The sequence below is a fragment of the Desmodus rotundus genome, chromosome 7 (assembly GCF_022682495.2).
Source record: "Desmodus rotundus isolate HL8 chromosome 7, HLdesRot8A.1, whole genome shotgun sequence".
NCBI lineage: Eukaryota > Metazoa > Chordata > Mammalia > Chiroptera > Phyllostomidae > Desmodus > Desmodus rotundus.
In genome coordinates, this window is record NC_071393.1 from 11,672,293 (window position 1) to 11,697,336 (window position 25,044).

The 25,044-nt window shown below is 50.3% G+C and overlaps 1 protein-coding gene across 5 annotated transcripts in view; it reads right to left on the reverse strand.

The window, feature by feature from the left end:
* Positions 1-1,224: 1,224 nt before the first annotated feature.
* ACACB (acetyl-CoA carboxylase beta) overlaps positions 1,225-25,044 on the reverse strand; it is a 94,274-nt gene continuing 70,454 nt past the window's right edge. For all 5 annotated transcript variants that reach the window (XM_045201029.3, XM_045201028.2, XM_024567216.4 and 2 more), the window contains 18 exons: positions 24,236-24,439; positions 23,247-23,402; positions 18,947-19,069; positions 18,573-18,842; positions 17,008-17,105; positions 15,920-16,040; positions 13,906-14,016; positions 12,938-13,081; positions 12,213-12,333; positions 10,650-10,746; positions 8,704-8,800; positions 8,051-8,186; positions 6,878-7,055; positions 5,378-5,490; positions 4,286-4,440; positions 3,517-3,687; positions 3,267-3,403; positions 1,225-2,615 (listed from right to left, as the gene is read on the reverse strand). In XM_045201029.3, the coding sequence (XP_045056964.2) occupies positions 2,465-2,615; positions 3,267-3,403; positions 3,517-3,687; positions 4,286-4,440; positions 5,378-5,490; positions 6,878-7,055; positions 8,051-8,186; positions 8,704-8,800; positions 10,650-10,746; positions 12,213-12,333; positions 12,938-13,081; positions 13,906-14,016; positions 15,920-16,040; positions 17,008-17,105; positions 18,573-18,842; positions 18,947-19,069; positions 23,247-23,402; positions 24,236-24,439 (2,583 nt within the window). In that variant the 3' untranslated portion in view covers positions 1,225-2,464. The remainder of the gene's footprint in view (positions 2,616-3,266; positions 3,404-3,516; positions 3,688-4,285; positions 4,441-5,377; positions 5,491-6,877; positions 7,056-8,050; positions 8,187-8,703; positions 8,801-10,649; positions 10,747-12,212; positions 12,334-12,937; positions 13,082-13,905; positions 14,017-15,919; positions 16,041-17,007; positions 17,106-18,572; positions 18,843-18,946; positions 19,070-23,246; positions 23,403-24,235; positions 24,440-25,044) is intronic.

Genomic DNA, 25,044 nt, shown 5'->3' on the forward strand with positions numbered 1-25,044 from the left:
GAAAAAAAACCATACGGACTTTTTGGCCAACCCAATACTAAAAAGGAAAAGCCCAATAAGCAAGTGCTGGTGAGGATGTGGAGGGATCAGAACCCGATGCGCTGCTGGTGGGAGCGCGAAGGGGTGCAGGCACGGGGAAAGCAGTGTGAAGGCTCCTCAGAACAATTAAACAGAAACACCACATGACCCAGCCATTCTACCTCCGGGTATAAAGCCAAACGGTGTGAAAACAGAATCTTGAACGAGTATTTGTACACCCACGTTCACAGCAGCATTATTCACAGTCGCAGCTCAAACGTCCATCAGTGAGGAAATGGACAAATAACATGTGGCCGAGCCACGCGATGGAACATTACTCAGCCTTGAAGAGGAAATGCGGACACGGGCTCTAACGTGGATGCACTGTGCGGTCCCTGCGCCACGTGAAGTAAGCCGGTTACAGCAGGACAAATCCTGTATGATTGCTTCCGTGAGGTATCTAGAGGAGCCAAACTCACAGACACAGAAAGTAGACAGTGGCTGTCAGGGCTGGGGGAAGCGGGAAATGAGCTAGTGTTTAAAGGGCCTGGAGTTTCAGTCTGAGGTCAACAGAATCTTCTGGAGACAGGTGGTGAGGACGGTGGTATAACAATGAATGGGCTTCATGTCACTGAACTTCAACATGGAGAATTTTGTTACGTGTATTCTACCACAAGAAAAGATAAAAACTTACTCCTAGGCTCTCGGCCTGTGCTTCCTGCTCACGAAATGGCTCAGAGACAAACCACATGGGTCAGGGTGTCACCAGATAGAGAATGTCACTGGAGGTGGCCTCGTAGCTCCCCATCCAGAAGGGAGTCCCCTCTCTGCCAATAGACTGCTGTCCCAACCTCACCCTCGACTCAGCAGCCCGAAGGATCTTGGGGTCCCCAGGTAAACATTTCATTTACAAATCCACGTTTCATACACCGCACAAAAGGGGGAGCATGGGGGGCTACAATGTAGTAGGAAGGTGGTCAGGGAAGGCTGCACAGAGGAAGCCCCATTTGAGTTGGGTTTTGAGGGATGAGTTGGAGTCAGCCAGGCGAAGACCAAGGGGGAAGGGTGTTCCCGGCAGGAGACGAAGTCGGTGCTCTGGGCTCACTGCAAACCTCCTGCAAACCTGCAGGAGGGTGGTGAACTCTTGGGAGTGGCTCAGGGAGGCGGCCAGCCTTTTCCCATCCAGATAGTAAGTCAAGGCCCAAGTGCTTCCTTTAAAAATAATTTATTCCACACATCTCCTGGTAGGTTCCTACGCCCACCATTCCTGGGTAGCAGCTATTACTCAACTGGTCTTCCCCTCCAGAACCCAGAGGGCATCCCCTACACAGAAAACATTCCGGTTCCCAAAGCAGCATGGATCCCCTCTCCCCTAGCCTCCAGATGGCGCAAGTAATTCATCTGTCTCAGAGCCTAGAGCTGGTGGGCGTGTCACAAAGGCCTCCCTGAGCAAGCGGGCGTGGTCTTGGCCTTGGAAACCAACAGCTCTGCCCCTGGGGCTGGATCTTGCTGTGGACGTCAAGGCAACAGGTGAGGGGATGGTGGCTTGAAGGGGCCCTCCAAGGGGGTAGTGGCAATCACAGTGGGGGTGCCTGTAAACAGGCTAGCTTGTGCGTTTGGGGAGGGCTTTCCTCCACCTCCGTAGTCCCGACAGGGCAGGAGGGTACATGGAAAGGGTGGCCCACCCTGCAGTGGGGGAGGGGCTTGTCCTTGTTGTCAGAGGGAGGTGAGCCACACAGAGGAGACCTCCAAAGGCCCTGGACCTCGGGGCCAGGCAGTTCTGCTCATTTTGCTCTCCTCACTCAAAAACAGAGTCCCCGCTGATAAGCGCTAAGCATGGCCTGCCAACGGGACATCCCTAGTGACTCACTAGGGGACATCTGGGGAACAAGGTTTCATTTTATTCTCTTAATAAAAAAATCACTTGTACCCTTTCCTGGGTGACTTGGCAGTCTCCAAATAGCATCATTACAAAAATAGGCTTCTCTCCTTCGTCTTGCTTCTCTATTTCTTTCCTGGCCTCCTTATTCTGCTGAAACACAGAAGATGCTTACATCAAGAGCTGGTCTCAGAGTAAAAAAAAAATAATAAAAGATTCTATGATGTGATAAAAAACGAGCCTAAAAGGACACCTGGATCCTGCATGCCAGGCCCAGGAAGGAAAAGGTAACTCGGGCGCTTGGGTTCCACTCCATTCAGCGATGCAGCCAAAATGTCTTAAGAGACAAAACGAACACTTCCCGATGATGGAGAAGAGGTTCTTTCTGCCGGGAAGGGGCCCTCCTGACTGGTTTATTGAGACAGGAGTGAGTTGGGGGCCAGTGACTCTGCAGAAATGCCCAGGACACTATTTTTTTTTAAAAGCAAACCCAAGGTCCTGGCAAGGGCCTGCAGTCGGCGGGTCGCGGGTTTTTTCCTGCCCGTGGGGTTCAGGTGGAGGCGGGGCTCAGGTGGAGGCGGGGTTGTCCATGGGGCTGTCCATGGGGCTGTCCATGGTGGACAGGAGGTGAGTGAGGCGGGCCCGCTCGGCTGGGCCAATGTACTGGCTCATGTACATTATGCTGTCCACTGCCACCTCGGGGTTTTCTTGGACCAGGCTGCAGGGGACAGGAGAGAAGGGTTGGAGGTCACGGCTGCCACTAGTTCAGTGGGCCTTAGGGTGGCCCTGAGAATCCCCGTGCAGGGCCATGTCACTCTCCTGGGTAGACAACCTGAGTTCTCGAACCTCTTCCTTTTGTGGTCACCATGGGAGGCAGGACAAAATATGGCCTGGGGGTCAGAATGCCTCGAGGAGTAACAGTGGACTCTTCTGGTCACTAGTTGTGTGACCCGAGGCATGGCACTTCCCCTGAACGTCAGCTTCATGCCCCAAATGGGGTCCCATGTGATCTGCCACCTTCCTCCCAGGGGACCCCGTGGGAATGGGGGGCGGGAAATCGCCCAGGAAGGTGATACCAATGGGGAGCGAGCAGCCTGAGGCCTACTGATTTAGAAGGTGGGTTCTCTAGCTGTGACCTTGGACAAGTCACCGCGTACGTTCCAACAACGTCCAGGAACTGAAACCACTGCAGCCCCACAGCTCTGGGGAGCTATGGCCTCTGCCGGGGCTGGGGCCCGGGGCTGTGCTGTGCCCAAAGCTGAGCCCGGGGACACTGCAGTGCCGTGGGTTCTGCTCTGGGGACAGGCAGCTGCAGGCCACTCCTGGCTCTACACTTGCTGGTAAGTCCAAGGGGCAGTGGGCCACTCACCCCCGGATGGTCTTGAGCGCCGAGTCTCGCTTCAGGTACTTGATGTTCTCATGGATGGCGGAGCGCAGGCCGTCCCCCGCCTGCCAGTGCTGTTCCAGCCACTGCACCACCATCTGGTTGTTGTCCCACAGGTAGGCCTGGGGAGGGGGCAGCAGCTGCCTCAGAGAGGGACCCCGCTGCTGCGCAGGCCCACCCTCGGCTCCCCACAATGACCACCCGCCCTCCCGCCCTGACTCCGGCCCCGGCCCACCTTGACAGCCCCCTCCGTCTCCACGAACCAGCGGCGCAGCATGGACTGGATGTGCACGTGGCTCAGCTCACTGCTGACCCGCAGGATCTCCTGCTTGACCTGGTCCTCCAGCAGGAGGCGGCGCAGGCGCCAGTACAGGAAGGTGCGCGAGGTCTTCCACTCCAGGACGTCCTGTGAACAAGCGCCAGGCCTGAGCACCGGGAGAGGGCGGAGGGATACACAGGACGCCGCCCGCAGCGGAGCCCTGCAGTGTGCACGGGCTCTGTGATGGTTCCCATTTCACACGACAGAAGCTGAGGCCTAGGGGGGCGAAGGAACCTGCCGGAGAAGTGGCAGAGCCAGGACTTCGCCAGGCCTCTAGACTGGCTCTCCAGGGGCATGGAGGGCTTAGCACGGGACACAGGGACAGCAGCCAACTGCAGGATGTCCTCTGGGGGGTGGGGCAATAGGGCAGAGGTCGTCGTGGTGAGTGGTGGGTGAACACAGGACAGAAACACCGCTTCCCAAATCTGGCCCAGCAGTTAAGATACACACAGGTATCAGACTGGTTGGTGGTTCCCAAACCTTGCTACCTATTGGAATCTCTTAAAAAAATCTGATGTCCGATTCCCACTCCAGAATTTCTGATTAATTGGTCTGGAGAGCCACCTGGGCACTGGGTTTGTGTTTTAAGCTCCCGAGGTGATTCTAATATGCAGTGTTGGAGCCCAAATCTCTACCCTGTGTTGGAAGCCACGTGACCTTAGGATGGGCTGCGGCAAGCTCTTACAGAGATGACGCCCTTCTCCAGCATCCTGCCGGGTGTGTCTTGGAGGTCGGCAAACTGCACCGCCACCTGGTGGTAGATGGGCAGCAGCAGGTCCTCCCGGGCCTTCAGCCGGCCCTCCAGGTCCTTGCGGTCCTTGTCCGAGAGCTCAGAATTGCCTGCGGGCCAGGGAGGAAACCGGAGTTTGCAGGACAGGCCTGCCGCACACAGGACAGCCCCAAGCTTTCACTCTGATGGTGCCCCCAAATGAAGCTGCTCACCAGTGTCAGAAACACACCCACAGTGCGAGATGGCATTCAACTTGCAACTTTAATAACTCTGCCCCCTTTCATCACCCCCACTCTGCTTGCGGGATACCAGCAGCTACTATTTCAATACACATTGCAAACTCTAAGAAGAGAATATTATAAACAACTCTAGGCCAACTCAACACCTTTGATGAAATAGACACATTCCTTGAAATACACAAACTACCAAAGCTCACCCAAGAGGAAACATAATGCCAATAGTCCTATACATAAGGAAGATAAATTTTTAGGTAGAGACCTCCTACCAGAGATTTAGAGAGACAATGCCAATTCCAACTCAGGAAATAAGAGGGAACATTTCCCACTCATTCCACCAGATCAGCATCACTGTGATAATAAACTGAAGAACCCCCCCAACCCCCACAAATCTTGGGAACGGCACAGTTATAAAGACACTGCCACCTAATGTGGACTTGTAAAGGAGTTACACCTAAAGCTACAAGTGACACAAAGCTACCACTCAAACAATATTGGTAAACTATAAATACTTTATGTCTGATTGGAAATTCTAAAGGAGCATTTTGGTACCAAAATTCTGATGTTCCTCATTGGTCCAAAATATTTCAATGGTTATATTTTGTGTTTGATAAATTCACGAAGGCACTGCCTATGTTTTCTAACGTTAAAGGGGCTCACTTGCTCTATGTGGACATTTAGAATCTCTCACAAGTCTGGAGCTGTGTTTCGCTATGTCTTCACTTTACTCTTAATGGGCTAGAAACCTCCAACAACAGAGGGGCCTGGGCCTCTCAACCTCTGAGAGCTGGTGCCTTTTGGACCCTCTCACCTAACTGCTCCACGAGCTTCTTGTAAGTGCTGTCGATCCTTCTCATGGCCTTTACCAGATCTTTCTTTCGGAACTTAATCTCCACTGTTCCCTCTGGCTCCAGGACACCCCCCCTGAAGAAAAAAAAGAAGCAGGTGTGAGGTGTGGGGGGGGGTCCCCCAGTAAGTGACAGACAGACAGGGACATGGGGCTGAAGCAAGAGGACCAGGAAATCTGAGTATCTGTTGTTAGTTCTTTCAAGGACTCACTGTGTGACCTTGGGCAACTCACGTTCCCTCTCTGGCCATCTGCTTCTGTGTCCATAACATGAGGAACTGAGTCCACTTTTTAAAAGAAACTCTTCCGAACTCTGGGAGGCCCTTTCAGTTCTAAGAGTGTATGACTTTCTCCAGCACGACCCTCCTGTTCCTCAGCCACAGTCCTTTCTAACCTCCCTAATGTCCCTCCCCTAGAGCTAGGGTGCTGTTTCTGGTCTCCTCAAAGCTCACAGGTGCACGATGAGGAGTCCAACATGGTACCATGTGAACTGCCCTCCCATTTCCAACCCTCTCACGTACCCCTTATTCTCCTCCTGCCCTCTTTTCTTTTGATAGCTTGGAAGCCCTGAGGGATACTTTATGTACCTCTGAGCTTCCTGGCAGCCAGAGTGAAAAGTTAAAGAGGCTGCTGTCCAGGAACACTGAAGGCAGGACAGGGTTAGCTCATTTGTACTGTATCAAAATGCCCAGCATTGCCTGGTATACAGTAGGTACTCAATAAACATTCACTGAATGAATGAATGAGTAGGGGAGTGAATACAAGAATACTATGCCTGTATTTTGGGCAGAACTACTCTGAAGGCCTTTATATCCCGCCTGGCGCGTAGCAGTGAGTTGTCACTTTGAAGGCACTCAAACACTGTGTTCCAAGTATTACTGTCATCATCCTTTCTGTAAGAGTTCCTGGGATGAGTTCCGGTGTAAAAAAGTACCAAAGAGATTTCTCTCCCCTGAAGAACTGGTATCCTCTCACACAAGTATTCATTAAATCATTTAATTGGCCGGTATTTCTTGACCACCCACTAGGAGTTACTGTGCTAGGCCCTAGGTTATAAAATTGGATAAAATACAGCCCCCAAGGAACTCATAGCTTTGGGAGAGACTTGGAGTTTAGTAAAAAGTAGATGACTAGTCATGTTTCCCTTTTCATCCTGGCTGCCAGGAAGCTCAGGTGCTTTTCGTCTTTCCTTATTTGATTGCCAACTTCCTTGGGAAGCAGAGGAGTATAAGTTATGAAAGGAAAGACAACTCCTCTACTGCCTCTGTGCTTCAGCCACTTGCTCTACTGAGAAAATCCAACTGGACACTGGATGTTAATTTTGGGTAAAACTGGAGGCTCTCCATCCTTCAGAAACTCAGAACGCCCCCGAGATCCCCAGCCAGTGGCTCCAAGGTGATGGGGCCTCAGGACTGGCATTGAGAACAAGAAAAGGCTAAGCCAGGCTGAGGGTGACACACCCACCTGCTCTCTTTGTCCGCATACATCTCTATGCACAGAGGGTTGATGGTGGAGTCCAGGACCACCCAGGAGCCTCCCCGGAGCTCCCCATAGGGCGGGATGTAGATGAGGATGGGCTGCTTGTATTGCCTGAGGCCGTCCACGATGTAGGCGCCGAACTTCAGCACCTGATCATACATGTCTGAAAAGCAAAGCGAAGCAGCCAGCCGGTGAGGTGGCCTCAGACCCCAGCACTCGGCCCCAAGCAAAGCCTCTGCTGTCCTGGGGGGCCTGGGGAGGCTTGTTCAGCTGGGAGGCCTCACGGCGCCATGAAAGGGCACTGGGCTGAGAGTCAGGAGCTGGACCAGGCACTGGTGGCTCTACCATCTGTTTCATGATAGAGAGCTGTGTGTCCGTGTGACCTTGGGAAAGTCACTCTCCCTGCCTGGGCCTCCATGTCCCCACTCGTAAAGGGAAGCGTAGAGAGTGACCGAACCCTAAGTTTCCTTTCAGCTCTGTACTCTCCCTCCGTTTCTAGCACACAGAATCATGCAGTCCCTTCCCTCCTGCCCCTAAGCAGCTCGGCCCCTATTTTCCAGGGGACACCAAGACGTGTCCTCCAAGTGCCGAGCACCCTACATGGAAACAATGATGCAATAATAAAATCAACCATAACCACACTGAGAAACACCGCCATGTGCCAGAGGTCGGCTCAGCGAATCCTTACCTTGGCCCTCTCTGAGGATGGCCCTATTGTCATCCCCCGGCACAGAGAAGGGAAACAGGCTCAGAGAGGGCACCCAGCTAGCAAGGATTCACACCAGGCCTACCAGGATGACAGCACCCCACTGAGCCACGGTGGCTCCAAACACGCTCGGGGTGTTTCAAGCATGCTAAGAAACGCTCGTACAGCTGCCAGGTCACGGGGGCTCACAGCGGCCTCTGAGGAAGACGGCAGTCGCACCCTCTCATCTTCCCAAGTGTGGACGTGAGCACCTGGTCCCTGGGCAGCTCTGGGGCTGCCCCTCCCCACCCTGCCACTCACGGCGTGACCTCCAGCAAGTCACACCAGGAGCCCTGGTGAGGTGAGTTTTCCATCTGTGAAAGGGGCTGCTGCCTAGACTGTTGCCACCCTCAGGGTTGTGGGGGGCTCAGCTAACACGGTGGTGGGACCACACACTGGGGAGGCTGCCTCACCTTTCATGCCGCCGGAGAAGCCCCTCCAGTTGGCAAAGATCATCAGGGGCAGCTTCTCCTGGTTGAAGTCCTTGATGACCTGGGCCGTCTTATAGGCCGAGTCCGGGAACCACACCTGGCCTGCCTGCTGGATGATCTGCAATGCAGAGCCAGCTGGATGAGAATCCGCTGTGCCAGAGTGACCTCGGGACATGGGACAGGCGGACAACCTAGCCAGCGCTGGCACCAACACCAGGGCCAGGGCTCACAGGGGGGCCCCAAGCTGGTCTCTAGAACCCTTACCCTAGACCCTCACCCTGTAGCCCAGAAAGGCTCCTGTTGCCCACTCAAGGCTCAGAGGCACCCCGAGCCAGTCAAGGCCACAGAGTAGGATCCTAAGACCGGCCCTGTGGCCTCTGAGCTCCTTGTAGAAGCCCAGCCTAGAAACATCAACAGGGAGGGGGTACGAAGGGGGAGGGATTCACAAGGACCTGTCATCTTCTGAGGAAGGAGGGAGGTGGTGTGGGACTTGATGGAACCCGCAGGGAGAGTGCTGGAGAAATGGCGCTGAGTCCCCTGGGGCCACGTCTCCTGCAAGTTTGGCGAGGCAGGTACGCAACCTGCCTGTCACCGAGCCGGCTGAAACAGCAGCCTCAGCTCCCCAGTCCCCTCACCTTTGCCTCGGAATCCAGGTTGGCAGGGTCTGCGGGCACCACCACCTCCACTGTCCGCGTCTCCACGGCGATCACTCCAACAGGGATGCCCCCCAGCCTGCAAGGTGGAGCACAGGTGAGCTGGGGCCTGGCGGCAGCCCCCAAGCAAATTAGGGGGCAATGGGGCCCCCCTAGGCCCATTGCATGGGTGTTTCGGAAGTGGACAGCAATGGCCAGATGGCGGCGCTCGGGGACGGTGCTGTTGTCACTGGCAGGCTATTTTTATTTTATTTATTTACTTTTAATCTTCACCCAAGGATATGTCTATTGATTTTAGAGAAAGGGGAAGGAAGGGGAGAGAGAGAAACATCGATGTGAGAGAAGAACATCAATCAGTTGCCTCCCATATGTATCCCAAACCAGGGATCGAACCCATAACCTTTTGCTATATGGGACAATGCTCCAACCAATTGAGCCACCCGGCCAGGGCACTGGCAGGTTATTTTATTGGAAGACAAAGCAGCTGCCCAAAGCAGTAAGCGCCTCATAAGCTGACAGGCTGGAAAGGTCCTGTTGGCACCCTTATTGGAGCCACAGCCATTAAGGGAAGGGAAGGGCGGGCCCGTGTCCAGTCTGAAGCAGTGCTGTCTGCTGGAACTTTACGTGATAATGGCCACGTTCTCTACCTGTGTGGTCTGTCCAGCACAGCAGCCTCAAGCCACGTGTAGCCACTGAGCACTTAAAATGTGGCGAGTACAACCGAGGAGCTCACACATCATCCTCTTTCCTTTTAATTCATTTAAATCTGAACTGTCGCCTGCGGCCAGCAGTGACCACGCTGGACAGTGCAGGTCTAGACACCAAGTTGCATTTGGCAAGGACTGAGTGACGTTGAGCCTGAAGGAGCTTCAGCTCATGGAATGCCACAATGTCAGCAACTGTCACCAATAGATCCCGGCTGCCCTGTGCTGCATGTGTCACCAGGTGACTCTATTTTGTCACCCAACAACTCACGAGACGGGAGTGGACAGCAGGCTTCAAATAACAGAAGGGCTTCCACGAGAACAGGGGAGAGTTCACCTCAGGTTTTAAAAGATGTTTCACAATGAAACACCTACAGAGAAGCAACTAGTTGCCTATATGAGGCTTAGCATTTGCCTATCTATCACTGGGAGGTAGGGATCAATGACAATAATCAGGAGAATAGCAGCTGCCACCACTTCGGGAGCATGTATGGTCAGCTCAAATGCTTAACGTATGTTATTACCTCTCATCATCACACCAATCTTCTGGGGGCAGAATTATCATCCCCATTTTACAGATGAGGAGGTGAAAGGCCAGAGAGGGTAAGGGCCAGAGCCGGGGCTCAACCTCGGGGCCCGCTCCAGAGCCCGGACTTACAGCAGCTTCATTGTGCAAGGAATCTGAGCCGTAAATCAGAAGGATGCTGCTTCGGGCTCCAGCAGAGGAGGAGCTTTTGGGCCACTGGAGTTACCTAAGAAGGTGGCTACACACATGGCTGAGGAGTGAGCTGCTCGGCTCTGAAGGCATTCAAGCAGTTAAGCCTTTCCCCAGCTGTGATATATGACAGGGACTCCCTGCCTGTGGCCCTCCTGAAGGGGAGTTCAGTTTTAAGTATCTGGGTAGTTTTCTAGCAAGAGCACCCAGGGCCACCTTCTGATCCCCAAAGAGGTCTGTGGCCCCCGTGGCTAGAGGACCCTGTCCCTGGGTGGACACTACTAAGGGCTGGGGTCCTTGCCCCCAGCAAGAAGGTGGCTGAGATGCCTCCTAAGGCCATAGACAAATTGAGACTTTATGAAGAAATTCATCACTCAGAAAACCATTCCCCCAATTAGTCTTTCTTTTGGAAAATCCTGGGCCCAAGAAGAAAGTGCCTGTCCCAGTGCCCGGGAGTCCAGCGCCTGGTGAGGCCGGGTGCGTGCAGCCCGCTCCGTCCTCAGGGTTACCTTGCGCGTCCCGTCACCACGGTCTGGGCCCAGGGAGCCAGGATTTCCTTGAAACTGCCCTGGTCGAAGAATCCACTCTGCCAGCATCCCTTCAGAGCTGTGGGCAGAAGGCAGAAGCTGGGGCTAAGGGGCCAGGCTAGTGAGGACCCCCAGGGTCTGCTTGGGAGGGCAGACTGCTCTGTGGTGTCTCTAGGGACAGCCTGACCTTGACCTGGCAGCCCAAATACCCCTCTTCCCCCTAAAACCACGCAGATCCCAACCCCTTGCAAAACCAAAAAACAAAAAAATAGGGCTGCAAAAACTACACTAAGTCAGGAATTCAGTTCATATAGATTAGAATATCCAACATCAACTCCCATCAATGCCAAACACACGGAGACCCCAATCTGAGCCTCTGCCTTTTCTTCCCAAGAGGCAAAAAGAGCTGACAGGTTTCAGAAAGGGACTGTCGGCCCCGAAAAACTCATCCCTGACCCCTGACCTGCTGGCTGTAGCTTAATAACCATTTACCTTCCCATTTAACAGAGAATAATGTGTTCAACTTCCCAGTGAGAGAGAGAGGTGATGATGTCAGCCACCCCTGGAAAGGAAGTGGTGACTTAAACCCACACCATGGTGAATGCGGCTGCAGGTTGGATGAGAACAACCAGACAGCAGGATGGGGTTCAGGTTGCAGCTGAGGGGGGCTGGGCACCTGGGAATGGAGCGGCCCAACTTCAGCCTCGGCCTGAGGACTGGCCTGGCTACACAGGGAAAACCGTCCTAAGAAGTCAGACGTTTCTAAATCATGATACAGCCAGCCCCCTCCGTGCTCATAGGTAAGAAAGGGCAAGAGGCACAGAAGAGGGGGAGCAAGCCACAGGTCTCCTGGTGGGGGCGGAGCACGGCGTGCTCCCGCCAGGCACCCGTCCGCACCCGCCACGGGGTGAGCGGCAGATGTCTGAAGGAGGCAGCCTGTGACATTCTAGACTGTGGATGGTGGTGACAGGGGAGCTCAGCTTTTCTGCTCTGCCTGGGTGCCCGGACCGTAATTGTATACCTCCAGGGTACAAGCGTGTGGCTTGCAGAGAGGGACAGACTGCGTGTGCCAGTGCATGTGTTAACACATGTGTGTGTGGGGGTACGTGAGCATCTGCACACGTGTGTGCATGTGTGTGTAGAAGAGGTTAAGTTGCCTGTCCTGGGTAAACTCATGGAGAGCTCCCTTATGAAGGTTTAACCAAATAGAGAGGGAGAGAGGGAGGAAGGGCAAAGAGAGGAGCAGTCTTTGAAATTCTGATGCGTCAGCCTTGGGTTTCCCACCTATAGAACCAGGGGGCAGTTTGGGGAAGGAGGTCATGACCTCTGTTGCCCTCCTCTCCACCCATCCCCTGCCGAAACAGAGGCCAGTTCCCTCCCCCCTCGGTCAATAGCTTGGGGAAAGCACAGAGCACAATTCCAACTTCTCCCCTCTCCCAGTCTGACCTCAGCATCGTCCCCCCAACACCAGTGCTCTAACTCAGGGCTCCTCCATCCCAGCCCAGAAAGGACACCCGAGGCCGTGTCTAACGCTGGAGGACTTACTTGGGTGAGGCCGTCCTGCAAGCATCCACCGGGGGTCGTACGGGGCTCTCGAGGGGAAAAACTCAATTTCTCTGTCAATGGGGTCCGTGGGCGTGATGATAGGGACCGGGCTGTGATTATCCTAGAAAAGAAAGCCAGGCCTGCGATTCTGTTTTCTGTGCTTGTCAACAATGCCTGTGACCTGCTCTCTGTGCTTCTCTCTCCTGACGATGATTACGCCTTGCTGGGCAGCCCGGGCCCAAGCCCCACGAGCTAATTACCACAGCTCTGCGTGGCATCTGGTGAGCACCTACCAAGTGCCGAGCTCCAAACGTCACATCACTGAGTCATCAGGGTAACTCTCTAGGGGCGGGTGAGGAGGGGAGGCTACTGTTACTCCCATTTCACAGATGAGCAAACTGAGACTCAGTTGTCCTCCGGCCTGGCTGCTACTGAGGAGGAAGCCAGGAATCCAGTCCCCCCTGACTGTCATCAGAGGATTCTCTACGGTCCGATGTTACCTCTTTTGCTGAGAGGCGATGACATCCCTTGGCTGTTTTTTTTTTTAAGCCAAGGACAACTACTACAGGGCTGGGTGCCAGAGAGGGAAGGAGGGAGGAACAAAGACACATTCACCCAGCCACGTCTGCAGGGCTTCCCACTCCCCGCGCTCCTACACCACTCGGCAGATGAACAGAAGAGCAGAGGGTCCCGGATCTAGGCTGCAGTGGGCGGGCAGGCTGTACCTTTGGCACATAGGACAGCCACTCCAGGATGGTGTAAACGCCCTCGAAGTCGTCCGGCACGGTGACGTGGGAGACGCCGTTGTTGTGCATGATCTGCACGCCGCCCAGCTGGTTGTTGGACGTGTAAACCTCTCTGCCCAGGACCTGCTTGGCCACAGCACGGTTAGCAGGGTCCCGCCCGGCCGGTACCCCTTCCTCCTCAACCCTGGCTGCACATTAAAATCCCCAGGGAGCTTTCAAAAACCCAGATGCCCAGGCTGCACCCAGGCCAGCTCTATTAGAATCTTTGGTTTTTTCTTTTTTAACTTCTAGATAATTCTAACATGCAGCCCAATTTGAGAAGCAGTGTCTACTTTGATCACCTTGATTAGGGTTACTTGGGGTTACTTTGGTCACCTCAAAAGTGAAACCCTTCCCCGGGTTTCTGCTTCGGCGGGTCTGGGGCGGGGCCTGAGGATCTGCGTTTCTAACCAGGTCCTGGTGGGTGCAGATGCAGCTGGTTCTGGGGCGGGACTTTGAGACCCTCGGTGGGATTTTGGCAGACATCATATTTTGGAAGCTTTATAGCGATGTGGGAACGTTTTCACAGAGTGGGAAAGATAGAACACCAGCCTGCACATTCACTGAGATTCTAACCACGTGAAGACAGGCGATGAGAGGGAAAGACACCCAAATTCCAGCAGCAGAGCAGTTACTTTTGGGGTCTTTTCCCAGTTCTCTGCAATGTGTCGTGCTGTGTTAGGAATTTTAATCATTTTTTTAATTAAATAATTTTTGGAAATTTGAATGCCAGTAATATAGAACCTAATCCTTTGGGGGGTGGGGTTCCTAAGAGGCCCAGATATCTGCAAACTGGAAAAACAGCTCTTATATCTATCCGTAGGAACGAAGACACGGATTTCGTACTGGGAAAGACCCATCAGGGGACAAGGGGGATATTAAAGGACCCCAGGCCCCTTCGCCGTTACCTTGTTGAGTGCGCTGGCTCCTGTTAGAATGATGTGGGAGTTTTCCACCTGGATCACGCGCTGGCCCAGCCTCACCAAGTAGGCGCCGATCCCGAGGGCTCGGCAGGTCACCTGTGGGGACAGGATCCCTTCTGAATTCCTGAGGGTGATGTGCCCGCCCCCACAGCAGGACCACGAGGGACACAAATGGAAGCCACAGCTTGGCCACCGGCAACCTGATCCAGGGCCAAAGAGCAGAGGCCAAGCCTGACCTTCAGGCTCGCCTGACCTTGGCTTCCTACCCAGAAAGAACACAGCTAACCAAGGAGAGTGTTCTAGACAGCCAGAAAGCAGACATGGAATGTTCTGGCTCTTCCTCAAGAGGCATGTGGGGAGCTCTCCTGCACTGGGTCATTCACGAGCTGTTGCAGCCGCTCACACAACCGAAAGGAAGGCTGAGGGCGTGTGTGAAACTGGGGAGACCCGAGTGAGGGGGGCACCCATTTCAGAGGACGGCGGCAGCGTCCATACCCGGGGGTGACCACGTGCTGTGTGTGGAAGGTCTGTCATGGGGGACGCTGGGTAAGAAGTTCACCAGACCTCTCTGTCCTATCTCGTAACTTCTGGTGAGTCCCACACTATTTCTCAATAAATAAACACACACAGCTGACCCTTGCACCACCAACGCAGGAGTTAGGGGAGCTGACACCCCCCCCATCCAGTCAAAAATCTGCAAATACCTTCAACTCCTCCAAAAACTACTAATAACCCACTACTGACTGGAAGCCTTACCAATAACATAAACGGTTGATTAGCATGTAGTTTTAAGTTATATATATATATATATATATATATATATATATATGTGCTGTATACTGTATTCTTATACTAACGCAAGCGAGAGAAAAGAAAATGCTATTAAGAAGACATAAGGCAAAGAAAACACAGTTACACTGTTTATGGAAAAAATCCAGGCACATAAGTGCGTCCACACAGTTCAAAGCCATGTTGTTCAAGAGTCAACAGTGTTTCTATAAAAGACACATGTTGTATATGTAATATGTAATATAGCGTAAGTTATATAATATATGAGATACATGATGTGTATCTTCTGGAGTATACAAGATAAATATCTTTTATAATATTTCACGATAAATACATTTTCGAAATATATAAATACATCTCTTTATATAAACCCTCTTTTTATTTTGCAGTACGTATGAAACGCATGCAGCATGTAGGTAACATCTAGAGCAGAAGCCCAAGGAAGACACGCAGGGCCAGCATCTCCCACCTTGGCAACTGAAGATCCCACACTGAGTGAGAGATGAGATTTGCCACTGAGGGTTACTATCGCCCCTCCTGCTCCTAAAAACAGAAAATCCTGCTGGAAAGGCCGAGGGAGGAGGCGGAAGATACTCATCCAGTTAAAATCGAACAAACGCTCTTCTAAATACGTAACACCTTTTAAATAAGAAGAGATTGGACCCTGAGTCAAACACACCAACTATTAAAAGATATTTTTGAGATAACTGGCAACTCAACTGGCTCCTGATGATATTGAAGAAGTGTCGTGGGTATCGTCGGGGGTCATAATAGTATATTGGGGGTAAATATTCATCTAGTAAAGATCCAATATCAAATTTACCGATGGAAAGACACGAGATGGAGTTTGCTCAGGGGGTGTCCAACCCGCAACCCACAGGCCACATGCAGCCCGGGATGGCTGTGAGTGCGGCCCAACACAAAATCGTCAATTTACTTAAAACATTATGAGATATTTTTGTGACTACGTGTCGCAGAGTATTTAATGTGTGGCCCAAGACAGCTCTTCTTCTCAGAGTGGTGCAGAGACACCAAAAGGTTGGACACCCGGCTCTAAAATATGCCGTATCAGGGGCAGGGGTGTGAGGAAGCAGGAAGGGCTCCATGTCAACAATTGTCGGAGCCAGTTCTCCTTCCTTTGGTGACTCTTTCCAAGTTTCCATAGTGGGAAGCTGAGACAGAAAAGAAAATGCAGTGAGCGGGGACTCACCAGGCTAATGGTGACGATCTCTTCGTAAGCCAGGGAGGACTCCCCGGCGATCGTGCCAGAGCCCCGCAGGTTCTCCACGCCCAGGCCGTCCTCCTTCCCGATGACATCCGTGATCACGTACCTGTAGGTACCAAACACGAGTCAGAGGCCAAGATCTAGTCCCGCCAAATCCAAGGCTGATGCGTTTCCCAAGGACATGAGAGGCAGGAGGGACAAGCAAGGGGAGGGCCTGGGAGGTGGTGATAAAGCAGCCAGAGCTGAAATGAGAGCGGAGGTCTAGAACCCTCATGACTGGCCCCAAAGTTTCCAGAAGATGGTTCACAGGCTGTGTTACTGAAATGTCATCTCCACTGTGCATTCTTCCTAAAGCAATGGAGGACACCATTTGGTCTCCAGAGAGACGCAGGTGTGCACGGGAAGCCACTTGGCCCACAATCGATCAGCCAGGACTCCACGGCCACCGAAGTGTGGGAGACACTGTGTATCCCAACCCCGCTGAGAGTCACACGGCACTTCAGCTCATTAAAGGCTCTGAGGAGGCCTTTAGATCTTCTTCAACCTGGTGTCTCCCAACCCCACCTGACGACAGAAATTTTTCTTCCTTCTCACGTGTCCCCAACTAACATTCCAGAAAACTCAGCCTGGGAAGTTCTGATTCAGTCACCCTCTCTGAAAAAGCCCCCACAGCTTTCCAGGGAAAAGACAGCCAGTAGCTTTGCTGTTCTCGTGGTGCCGAGCCCTGCCCTTGGCAGCTTGCCAGATGACACTGCGGCATCAGTTTGGCTAATTTGGTCATAAAATGTGAGCCTGCAGCACCGGGGACATCGTGGGAATGTGAGCTAACTCTCCCTGTGTTCTGTGCCATTTGGGTGAGAGGCACGGCTTACTCGGGGATGACAAGGACGGGTGGCCTTACACAACACTCCAGGTATTTAAGTCATTGGCGCGGAAGCTAAGGGCCTCACTGTACCCGCACACCAACCGCTTGAAGACACGGCCACGAGCCGGGGGGCAAAGAGGCAGACTCCCCAGCAGCAGCTGAAATGAGCCCCAGGCACAAGGAGGGAGCCGCCTGCTAAGTCATTTACCTGGATTCCCCTTCTTCCTCGATGTGTGTGCAGTGGACGGAGTTCAGGGAGCTGATTCTGGTGTACTCTTGGGGGGTCAGGTACAGGTATTTAAATCCCTTAAAACAAAACACAACACAACAAAACACCCCAGTGAAGCTATGAATCCAGTTTCCTGCCCTCGGCAGCCATTGTTTTAAAAACAATACCGACAATGTAGGGAGGATGTTAGTTACACATTAACGTGCCTGATATTAACACCATGTTAACAACAGCTATGAACTAAAATCTGCGAAGTGCCTCCCACGAACCCTTACAACACGACCTCACTTCTTTCCTCGTCGGGTTCCGTCTCTCAATCCCCTTCACTGTCGCCCCCTAGGGGGACTTTCCAGACTTTTCCCATATTCCCAGTCCCCCTCCCCAATTTCATTACAGTGCTGCAAGTGTGCGTGTATACGAGGTCTGTCCGGAAAGAGTCCAGCCATCGTTAACATAACGAGAAGGGTTTGTGCGACATCCGTGTAACGTGGCCGCCAAGGAGAGTGGACTGGAATGCACACGCGTGAACGACGACGACTTCACCGCACTAGTCAGTGGGGGTGGTAGACGCCGTTGAGTAAGCATGTGTACTGTGTGGCCGTCACATTCAAAATGACTGAGTACAGAAATGAATCTGCATCGAATTGTGTGTTAAGCTTGAACATTTCTCCGAGGAAGCTATTTGGATGATTCAGGAGGCCGCAGCTGTGGGCGACTGGTGAGTGGCAGCTTCATCACCACAATGTACCTGCCCCGCTAGAACCCAGATTGGTGCCCTGCGACTTTTGGCTTTTTCCCAAAACTAAAATCACCTTTGAAAGGGAAGAGATTCTAGACCATTGATAAAATTCGGGAAAATACAGCAGGGCAGCTGATAGAGATTGGGAGAACTGTGTGAGGTCCCAAGGCGCCTCCTCTGAAGGGGACTGAGGCATCATTGTCCTATGTACAATGTTTCTTGTATTTTCTTCAGTAAATGTATCCATTTTTCATAGGTCCTGGCTGAATACTTTCTGGGCAGACCTCTATCTTTCGTGTGCGTGGGGCAGGGTGGGCCGCACACACGTTTTGGTCCCCTTTTGTTGGGGGGGGCAATATTGCCCCCTTGGGAATGTACGCTGTGGTTGCAAAGAATGGCTGTCCCCTGCATTTTCACATCACAAAATGCGTACTTTTCTCCCACTCATTTTGCCTTTTATTGTAGGTGGTGTCTCCACCTCTCCCAGACAATTTTAAAGAAATCTAAGAGGCCAGGGAGCATGTATTTTTCACCTTTCCATTCAGGAGATATATATTATATATCTGTTTATATGTACGAACTAGCTCAGTGTCATAAACTTTCATTACTGTTTACACACGTTTTCCTACTCCCATGAAACTTTAATACCAAGATACCGTATGCCTGTTTACGTATGGATATCTGTGCTTTGCACAGAAAAAGGGTGATAAGACTTTTTCTACCCCCTTGTGGGTACTATTAGCACCCCCCCGAAAACACGCCGCCAGCCGGGTGAATGACACTGCCGCGCTGCTTCCTGACGTACTTTGTGGGGGTCTTCTGGGTCCACCCAGGCCACCTGGAACATGTGTTTAATCTCCTCGGCGAGGCCAATCCGGGCCCCGCTGTTGGCCGCGAGGTAGATTTTGGGGATGCCTTCGGCCCGGGCCATCTCGGACGCCCGCAGGTACAGCAGGTCTTCGCCCATGCCAAAGGACCCGATGCGGAAGGTGATGTCGTTGCTGATGACGATCGCGTCCCGCCCCTCCGGATACTCCCGGGTCTTGAACCTCATTTTGAAGGCCACCATGCCCACCTGGTGACGACACAGATGCACACGGAAAAACGGGTTTGTGTCCTTGGGGGGACATTTTTGGAAAGGACCATTCCAGCCAGGGCCTGGGCTCTCTGAGACCTCACCTCGTTTCCGCCGGGCAGTCGGTTCATCTCCACCAGCTGGCCCTGGGGGTCCAGCACCAGCTCCGTGTACGTCAGGATGTCTTTGGGGTACTTGTCCGGGGAGCCCCACATTTTAAAGAGAGCCTGGAGAGAGGGGAGGAAAAAACCTGAAGTCATCAGTAGAGAGGCATGTTTTCTAGTGCTTTCTCTGGTTTTATTTACGAGCTACTTAAAGCACACAGAAAAACATGCAGAATTAAAAATACCCCAGCGTCCCAATCTCGTGGTTTTGTCAAATCATGTTTCCTTAGTTGCTTAAGATTAAAAAAAAAAAGAGAGAGATGTGATTGGAGCGCCTGGTGCAACCCCCTTATCCCCTCCCTGACCCTCCTCCCCCCATCTACCTGGGGTAACCATGACCCTGAATCCAGTGTCTACCAGTCCCCTGCATGATTCTGTGTTTTCATTTTAGCATGTACGCATACACTTAAGACATGTAGCATTATTTTGCGTGACTTAATCTTTAAATAAATGGTATTGCCCCGGACACACCCTTCTGCAACTTGCTTTTTCAACGCCCTGATGTGTTTGGCAGATGTATCCGTATTGATAGGTTTACCTCTGGTTTATTCATTTTCCCTGCTATTCAGATTCCCATGGAGTGAATATATCACAATTTATGTATTCAGAACTCTTTTTAGGAACATTTCTGATGCTTCCAATTCTACAGTATTACCAATCATGTTGGGATGAACATTTTTATGGTCTCTTCTCATAAACACAGATGAATGTCACCAGGTATATACCAAGGTATATACAGGGTTTGTGAAATTTCAACTTTACTTGATATGATCAAGTTGCTCTCAGATTCTTTGAGACCCTTCATAGTCCCGGTAAGACTGTATCAGAAGTAGGAACTCCTTCGCCCCGCACCCTTGCCAATACCTAGTTTCGCCAAATGTTTAACACCCGTCTGCTGGGGGTGAAACTGTGTTTCAGTGCTGATCTGTACTTCACTGATTATTAGTGAGCTGAGCGCCTTTGAATATGCTTATTGACCAGGTGAATTTCTTTTTTGGCCAATTTCCTATGTACTTCTGCCTAGCTTTTTAAATAGTTTTTCTTTTTCTTTTTTCTTTTTTCTAATCGACTTACAAATGCTCTGTAGAAAATTTAGATCTACTCCTTTGCTGGTAATGAGCATTGAAACATGTTCGCCCAATCTGGGCCCTGTCTTTTCTCTTTTGCATAAAGAACTTATACAAAAAAAAAAAAAAAAAAAAAAAAGAACTTAAATTTTAAGGTAGTGGAATTTATAGGTCTTTTCCTGATGGCTGTGTGCTTTTAACTGACTCCAACTGGCTTTAATCCTATTGAAATTTATTTTTGTAAATTGCAATAAATGAGGCAGAAATCAAAATTTGTATTTTCAGTACTGAGCAGTTTTCTTGTACCTTTTAGTGAAGTTTGTTTCCTGGACTCACGATCCCCGCCCCCCCCCACCGCCGGCATTCTACAGGGTTCCGTCCGCACTGGGTCTGTTTCTAGGCTCTTTTCTGTTCCCCGTTCGGTTTGTCTGGCCCCGTTACAACCACACTGCGCTGTGATTGTACTGCGGCTTGGAATGAGGACTGGCACCTGCTAAGACGAGTCCTCTTGACTTTGTTCTTTTTCAAAATTGGTTTTTCTTTTCATGGCTTTTGCTTTCTTTATGAATTTTTGGGTTTCCCCCTGAAACTCTGGAATTACACTCAATGCATTAATTTGAACAGAACTAATACTATCATTACGATATTGAATTTTCTCATCATTTGCGAACCTAATATATCTCCCCGTTTATTTAGGCTTGAGGTATTTCAGTAAAGTTTTAACATTTCTTCCATAAATGTCTTATATGCCTTTTATTTGATTTATCCCTAGGTAACCTTATAGTTGATCTTAATATTGTAAGTGGCAATTTTTTCCTAATTTGGTTTTATAATTACTGCTGTTCCATGAGAATGCAATTAAGTTTTGTATATTGGTCTTGCATCTAGTTCTATAGATTTTCTTGGATTTCTTACATAGACATTTATATAATTTGCAAAAAACCCACGATTTTGCTTTTTTCTCTCCAGTTTTTATACCTTTTGTGTCTTTTTCTTGTCTTATCACATTGGCCAGGACCTCCAGTAAAACACTGAATACAACTGGTGATAATGGCTAATTCTGTCTTGTACCTGTCTTTAAAAAGAATACCTCTAATATTTTACCATTAGGTTTTATTAATTTTAGGTTGGATACCATTTATCAAGACAAATTCCCTTCTATTCCTAGTTTATTAACAGTTTTTATTATGAACAGATGTTGTCTTGTCAATTACTTTTTTATACCTATTGATAAATGTAAATTTTTTCTTAATCTATTAAAATGGTGAATTATATGAATAGACTTCCTAATATCAAATCATATAAGCAGTTATAAACCCTACTTGGCCCTGGCCGGGTAGCTTAGTTGGTTAGCACATCATACTAACATGCCAAGGTTGCAGGTTCAACCCCTGGTCAGGACACAAACAATGAATGCATAAATAAGTGGAACAACAAATCGATATTTCTCTCTCTCCCTTCTGTTCTCTCTAAAAATCAATAAATTAAAAAATATATATAAACCCTACTTGGTCTAAATTTTTTTTTAATCATTACTGGATTTTATTTGCTAGTATTTTATTTATGAATTTTGTGTCCATGTTCATAAATGAATAACAAATTTCCCTACTTCTAAAGTTCTTATCTGGGATTAATACTAAGGTAATAATAACCTGATAAAATGAATTAAGAAGCATTCTGTTTTCTTTTTCTTGCTCTGTAGATAATTTGTATACAAATAAAATTATCTATTTTTTGAAGGTTTGATAAAAATTGTTACAAAACCATCTGGGCACAATTTAAGTAAATAGATTCTTTGTAAACTATTAATTTAATTTCTTTTATGCTTATAATCTGTTTTGATTTTCTATTTCTTCTTGAGTCAGTTTTGATAAGATATATTTTTCTTGGAAATTTTTCATTTCATCTAAGTTTCCAAATTTATGGGTTTTCTGAGGTATTTGGTTTTCTTATCTAAAAGAAAGGGGATGGATTTGTCCCTGATTTGTCTGTTTCTTATCCTGTGTCCCTCGAGGTCAGAGGCAAAAGGATATAGACAATGACAATCTTACTCATAAAAGTTTCCATTTATTAGGCATCTGCTAAATAATTCATATAAATTTCTCACAAAAACCCTCTAAGCAGGAACCTGAAGCCCAGAGAGGTAAAGGAACTCGCCCAGAGACACACAGGGAGCAAAGGACAGAACCAGGATTCAAACCCAGACCCAAGTGACATTAAACAGCGGCTGTTCCCACTACCCTGCATCTCCTCTGCCGGAAGTGAACTGACGCTTTGCTGCCTACGGTGGAAGGGCTGTGCCTCGGTTCCGTGAACGCCATTCACAGGGCAGTGGGGGAGTAACAACCATCCACCCCAACAATGCCAGTGTGTTTGGGCGCCTCGAAAGGCCCTGCTACATGAAGGAAATAAAGGCCCAGAAAAAATACTCGAAGGAAACACACTAAAACGTCACTGCAGTCATCCACGGTGGAGAGGTCGCATATGGGGGACGTTTCATTTGCTTATTCCTATTTTTCTGTGTTTTCCAACGTATACTTTAATAATCAGAAAAACGTAACGGAACCTGGCAGAATGGTGCCTGGCAAGTAGCAGGTGCTTACCACAAAAGCAGCAAAAAGACCAGAAGGAAGCACACCGAAATGTTAAGCAGTCTGTCTTTGGGACACGGAACTACGTGAGCCACTTTCCCTTCCACATTATATTCTGAAGTTTCTATACTATATTCCTTTACCATTGGGATGAGACTGGGCTTCTCTTAGGGAAAAATGCTAGGAAGTCATCGCAAATATTACAGTTGATCCTTGAACATGGGCATCACCTGCACAGATCCACGTGTAGGTAGTTTTTTTTTTCAATAAATACGATAAATGCATTTTCTCTTCCTTATGATTGTCTTAATAACAATTTCTTTTCTCTAGCTTACTTTATTATAAGAAGACAGTATATAATATGTGTAACATACAAGATATGTGTTAATTGACTCTGTTACTGGTTTCTGTTCAACAGGAGGCTATTATCAGCTAAGTTTTGGGAGAATCAAAAGCCATATTAGAATTTTCGACTGCACAGGAGGTTGGCACCCCTAACGCCCACGTTGTTCAAGGGTCAAATGTAATTTCTTCTTTCCAAGCAGACCCAGGCCCGTGCTGCGCCTCAGCCGCAGGACTTGCCTGCCTGAACAGTTCCGGGAAGTCGTACACGTAGGTGGTCCCCAGGGACTGGGCCTGGAACCGCTTGGCCTGAAGCAGGTCCTTAGTGACGTAGGGGGTGTTGATCAGCATCCCGTGCTGGGGCCCTTGTTTGTTGCCAAAGCCGTGAAACATGATCTGGCAGAAGGAAAGAAAACCAGAGCGTAAGGGAGGCGCCTCTCAGAGACCCCCACTCCTGCCGAGTTTGTTTCCACCTGGTCCTCAGTGAAAACACAGTGCGGGGAGCAAAACATGTCCCACTTCATGACAAAGTGAGTGTCAAAGAGAGCGAATCTCTTTTCTGCAACCACAACAAGGAGGGACAGAGGGAGATGTGGAAACACAGCCCCCAGGATATAACTATTGTAGTACCACACACACCAAACAAGAGGGCGTCGAGACCCATGAAACCCGAATAAAGCCTGCACTGGAGTTACCGGTACTGAACCTGTGCCGATTTCCTATGTCCGCAAGTCCCACGGTTGGGTCCAGTGTCATCATTGGGAAGTTGGGTGAAGGGTACATGCAAACTTTCTGTCCTATTTTTGCTCTGTATTATTTTAACAACTTCTTGAGACTAAGTGTTTCAAAATAAAAAAATATGCACGCATGTAAATGGTAGTCAACATGATACTTGATTCCCTTCACAAAAGTCTGTTCTGAGACAAGGTCGGGGAAAACAGCTATCTCACCAAGGGAACCAAGTGGGAGGCTGCATCGCAGTTGACCATGGCCCCCCACACTTCATCCCAAACACGGCCCTAGAATGGATTACACTCTGCAACCCTTCTCCTTTCCAGGCAAGTGAACAACTGGGGTTCAGAGGCTAACACGGTGATCAGAGGGGCTGCCCCAACCAGCACAGCAGGCACAACAGCCACCAAATACTGTCTCATCTACGTCTCCCTGGCCCGAGCCGAGCAGCCTGCCTCTGCTTCGACAGGGACCTCTGTGACCCAGCCCAGCCTTACATTTCCCGATCTGGGGTCGGTGACTTCTTTGTAGAGGCTGATATCCAGGTAGTAGCCTGACTCGTTGGTGATGAACAGGCGGATGGGAATGGCGCTGCCGGAGGTGGTCTCGCGGATGTTGATCTTGACCTCAGCCTGCAGCACGCGGAGCTTCCACAACCTGCTGCCATAGCGCATGACCATGGGACGCACCGACTCCTCGATCTGCCGCATACCACAGCGATTCCGGTTGTAGAGCCCACACTCACACACTCACACACACACTCCGCACACACTCACAGTAGTTCCAGCACTGGCAATGATGCAATGCTGACATACTGAATGCAAAATGCCTGGGGCACCGTGAGCGACCAACAACTATTAGCTAACAATAACCAAAGGCACCTTGCTATGCATTTAAAGCCGGTTTCCTCATTTCGTCCTCATAATTACTCAGCGAGGTGGGCATTTTTATCCCCCATGTAGATGGGGAGAGTGAGGCTGGCAACAGACAGCCAGCGCTCCTAGGTGACACGCCCTTTGCCTCTGGCTCAAGCCTATGCCTCTTCTCCTCTGGGAAATGGGTGGGCTGGTGGAGGTGGGGCACCAACCTGGGTGCCTTGCTCCCCACAGATGCCAAGCTGAGGTACCAGGACTTCTTTCACCCCCAAATCACAACCACAAACCCAGCCTGCTCCTGAAGACACGGCCAAAGGAGTCCCCAGCAGAGTCCGGAACCAGGGAGAGGACAGACTTATCTGGCAAGGTATCTGGGGCCTCTGTGCTGCCTCGAAGGTGGAGCACTTCGTGGAGGGGAAGCCTCAGACAGG